This window comes from Rosa chinensis, chromosome 1 (genome assembly GCF_002994745.2).
Source record: "Rosa chinensis cultivar Old Blush chromosome 1, RchiOBHm-V2, whole genome shotgun sequence".
NCBI classification, from domain to species: domain Eukaryota; kingdom Viridiplantae; phylum Streptophyta; class Magnoliopsida; order Rosales; family Rosaceae; genus Rosa; species Rosa chinensis.
Genome location: NC_037088.1, coordinates 49,121,860 through 49,125,766, shown reverse-complemented (window position 1 = coordinate 49,125,766; position 3,907 = coordinate 49,121,860). Strand labels below are relative to the sequence as shown.

The window sequence follows — 3,907 nt, the reverse complement described above, 5'->3', positions numbered from 1 at the left end:
ATGTCATTTACATGCTTCAAACTGAGTTCTTTAGCTGTTTTTTGGTGCAGGGACGGGACATGTATGTTATGGTGAGCTACTTGATGGGAATTCTGGAAGTTTACTTAGTACTGACTATGTAGTTTTGTCAAGTGAATTTAACACTTTATAGAACTTGAAGAATTTTTTACTTAATGCCCCTGCTTTTGATAGTGTTGATAGTTTGACCATTTTCTTCGACTTCTAATGAAGGTGCTGTAGTGTTGGCATGGATTGCTTTTGCTAATCTTTGATTTTAAACAACTCTTGGCTGGTCTTAGAATTGTGATTAACCCTTGGCTGGTCTTAGAATTGTGATTGTTGGTTGGTTATAGATGATGAGTTTCATAATATTTTTCAATTTATGATATTTACGGTAGATGGTACTAGCTTTGGTGTGCAATTCACACCTTTTTTTTTTTTAATTTTTTTTTTTTAAAAATGAAATATCTTCTTGCGACGGCAAAGTACCCGTTGCAAATAGTTTAGTCATTGCGACGACAACAGTTTTCCGTCGCAAATACTTTTTGCAACGGAAATTTACCTTCGCAAATAGATTTTGTGACGCCACCTATTGCAACGATGACATTTCCGTCGTAAAAGGCTCAATTTGCCGTCGCGAAAAGTTTTTACCGTCACAAAATAGGCGTAGCAAAAGCAAATGTTTTTAGTAGTGATAAAAGCATTCAAGTACCTAATCAAGTCTCTGTCAATCCATAATCATGATGAAGAACTGCAGAAAAGGTTGCACTTAAAAGTACAGTTACTCCACAATCACAAAACATCACAACCATAAACTACATGAGAGACAAAGATATCAGTTAATATATACAATGCAGGTTTAATGAATCTTCTAAATGCATTTGTATATGGTCCTCTAAATGGTTCCATATGCCTGAACCTTAACACATAATTTCATTAGCAACTATTCTGAATGTGTTATCCAGCTCAAGTATGGAATGAAACTAAAATGATTCAAAATAACTCATAAACTAAAGTTGTATACAATCATGATGAAATAGTTATTTGAAAGAATCACAAGAATGAAACAAGTACTGCAGTAACAAAAATACGCAATTGGATCTAGTAAAAGAAGAATTTTATTGTAGGATCAAATACTACTTACTCCCTATACTTATAGGGTTTCATCGTTTCAGTCTCTGACCTTCGAATTTCACCAAAAATGTCCCTGAACTCCCAATTAGTCCCTGCCGTCAAGCATCCGTCAAAAACTCCGTTACCTTGCTAATGTGGCGGTTCCCCCCCCTAAAAAGTCTATTATACCCTCAATTACTTTTTTTTTAAATAAAAAAATTATCTTCCTGTCTTTTTTTAATTTTTTTTCTTTTTATCTCTTCTTCTTCCGGCTCTCTCGCCTCCTTCTGTTCATATCCTCATCAAGATGGTTCCAATCCATAAACCTTCAAGAGGTGAAATGAAAAAAAGAAATAAAAGAGACAGAAAAAAAAATAAGTGAGGGCATAATAGTCATTTCAGCATGTAAGAAATGTAAACCCTAAAATTTAACAGAAAATTTTGACGCTATGGACCAATTGGGAGGAAATTGAGAGTTCATGGACTTTTTAGGTGAAATTCAAATATCAGAGACTGAAATGATGACACCTTATAAGTATAGGGAGTAAACAGTATTTAATCTTTTATTGTGAATAAATTCATAAGGTTCACAACTCAATGAGATCTCAAAAATACAACCAAAAGAAGATTCTGAAACGTAATGAGATAAAATTTCCAGCTTTACTATATGAACACTAACTCCCACTAAAACTAGCAATCAAACTCTCACAAAGCTCAAGTATCTAGAGTAGGCAGAACGCCTATGTTTTCAGTGTGTTTTTCAAAAGCTGCGATGGTTAATGGCTTAGTGAAAGGGTCTGCTAATTGGTTCAAAGTGCTGATTTTGGCAATAATCAACTCATTATGCTTCACTCTCTCTCGGACACTATTATACTTCAAGTCAATGTGCTTGGAGTTGGTGGATCTCTTGTTATTCTTTGTGAAATAAACTATTGTAGGCCTGCAGAGTTGTCACAATGAATCTTCAAGGGTCTTGAAATGATGTTGTCAACTAGTTTGGACTGTGCAAGAAAATTCTTCAACCATAGTCCCTGACATGTAGCCTCATAAATAGCAATGAACTCTGCCATCATGGTAGAGGTTCCTGTTTGTGTTTGCTTTACACTCTTCCAAGCTATAGCACCCCCAGCTAACATAAAGACATAGCCTAATGTTGATTTTCCTGAAGATGGAAAATGTCCTACAAAATCTGCATCAGAATAACCATCTGCTTCGAGATCTTTGATTCTTCTATACACCAAATCATAACCCTTGGTTTTCTGAAGGTATCTTAACACTTTCTTTCCAGCAATCCAGTGCTCATGTCCTAGATTTGACTGAAATCTCGCCAACGTACCCACTGCATAGGCTAAATCAGGCCTAGTGCACACTTGTGCATATATACATTAGACTTCCTACCAATCTGGAATGAGGTTTGGTTTTCATGTCTGCTTTCTCTAACTCATTCTTGGGACACTGATTTTTGTTTAACTTGTCACCTTTTGACATAGGTGTAGATCCAGGTGAACAAGTGTGCATTTCAAATCTCTTCAGCACTTTTGAATATAGGCTTGTTGAGATAAACCTAGAAGATGTTTAGATCTATCTCTGCTGATTTCAATCCCCATAACATATGAAGCACCTCCCAAATTCTTCATATCAAATTTTTCAAAAAGAAAACGCTTTGTTTGCTGCAATAACCCTTTATCATTGCTTGCCAACAGAATATCATCAACATATAACACCAGAAAAATGAAATTTCTGCCGTTGACTTTCATGTATACACATTCGTCAACAAAATTTTCAACAAAGCCAAAACAAGTAACTAGTGCATCAAATTTTAGGTACCACTGCCTCGATGCTTGTTTCAATCCATAAATGAATTTATTCAATCTGCACATTAAGTGTTCCTTTTCAGGCTCTATGAAACCTTCTAGTTGTTTCATATAAATCTCCTCATCCAAATCTCCGTTGAGGAATGCAGTTTTGACATCCATTTGATGTAATTCCATATCATAATGAGCTACTAGAGCCATTATGATTCGGAATGCATCTTTGGTAGATAATGATAGGTTTCATTAAAATCTATTCCTTCTTGCCATGTGAACCCATTCGCCACTAGTCTAGTTTTAAATCTCTCCACTGATCCATCAACACACCTTTTAGTTTTGGAAACCCACTTGCAACCAATCGGTTTATGAATCCCAGTAGGCTCAACCAACTCCCAAACATTGTTATCATACTTGGACTTCAGCTCTGCTTCCATTGCCTCTGTCCATTTCAAGCTTTGATCATTATTAATGGCTTGATTAAAGGTTTTCAGATCATTATCTTCTCCCTAATCAAATTCAGCTTCCTGCAAGTACACCATATACTCCTATGGGTTAATGGCAAGTTTTCTAATTCTTCCAGATCTTCTAAGTTGTTGAGGGGCTGTTTCAGGATCAACTTGTGCTTCCTACAAGTTTTGAGACTCAGGTTCTTGCTCTACTTCATTCAAATCACCCATTACATTTTCAAAATTGTTATTTTGATTTTCTGCAACAACTTCAAGTTGATGTTGTTCAATACCAACAGCTGCAGTTTCAAAAGTGATGGGGATGGCAATGTTTTCGGACTCATCTTCAAGTAACTCTTGAAACTCAAGTTCAAGGTTTTCATATGAGTAAGAATAATTGATTTCATCAAGGAAAATAGCCTTGTTGGTCTCAATTATTCTTGTGGTGTGAGAAGGGCAGTAGAACTTGTAACCTCTAGAATTTTCTGGATATCCAATGAAGTGGGCTGAGATTGTCTTTGGGTCTAATTTTGCTTC

General features: G+C 35.8%; 1 protein-coding gene across 1 annotated transcript; it reads right to left on the bottom strand.

Moving 5' to 3' along the window:
* Nucleotides 1-2,042: 2,042 nt before the first annotated feature.
* On the bottom strand, nucleotides 2,043-3,358 carry LOC121049552 (secreted RxLR effector protein 161-like). The gene is made up of 2 exons (XM_040507229.1): nucleotides 3,252-3,358; nucleotides 2,043-2,472 (listed from the first exon to the last, which is right to left on the bottom strand). Exons 1-2 carry the CDS (start codon nucleotides 3,356-3,358, stop codon nucleotides 2,043-2,045), a joined length of 537 nt encoding a protein of 178 aa, XP_040363163.1.
* Nucleotides 3,359-3,907: the final 549 nt, after the last annotated feature.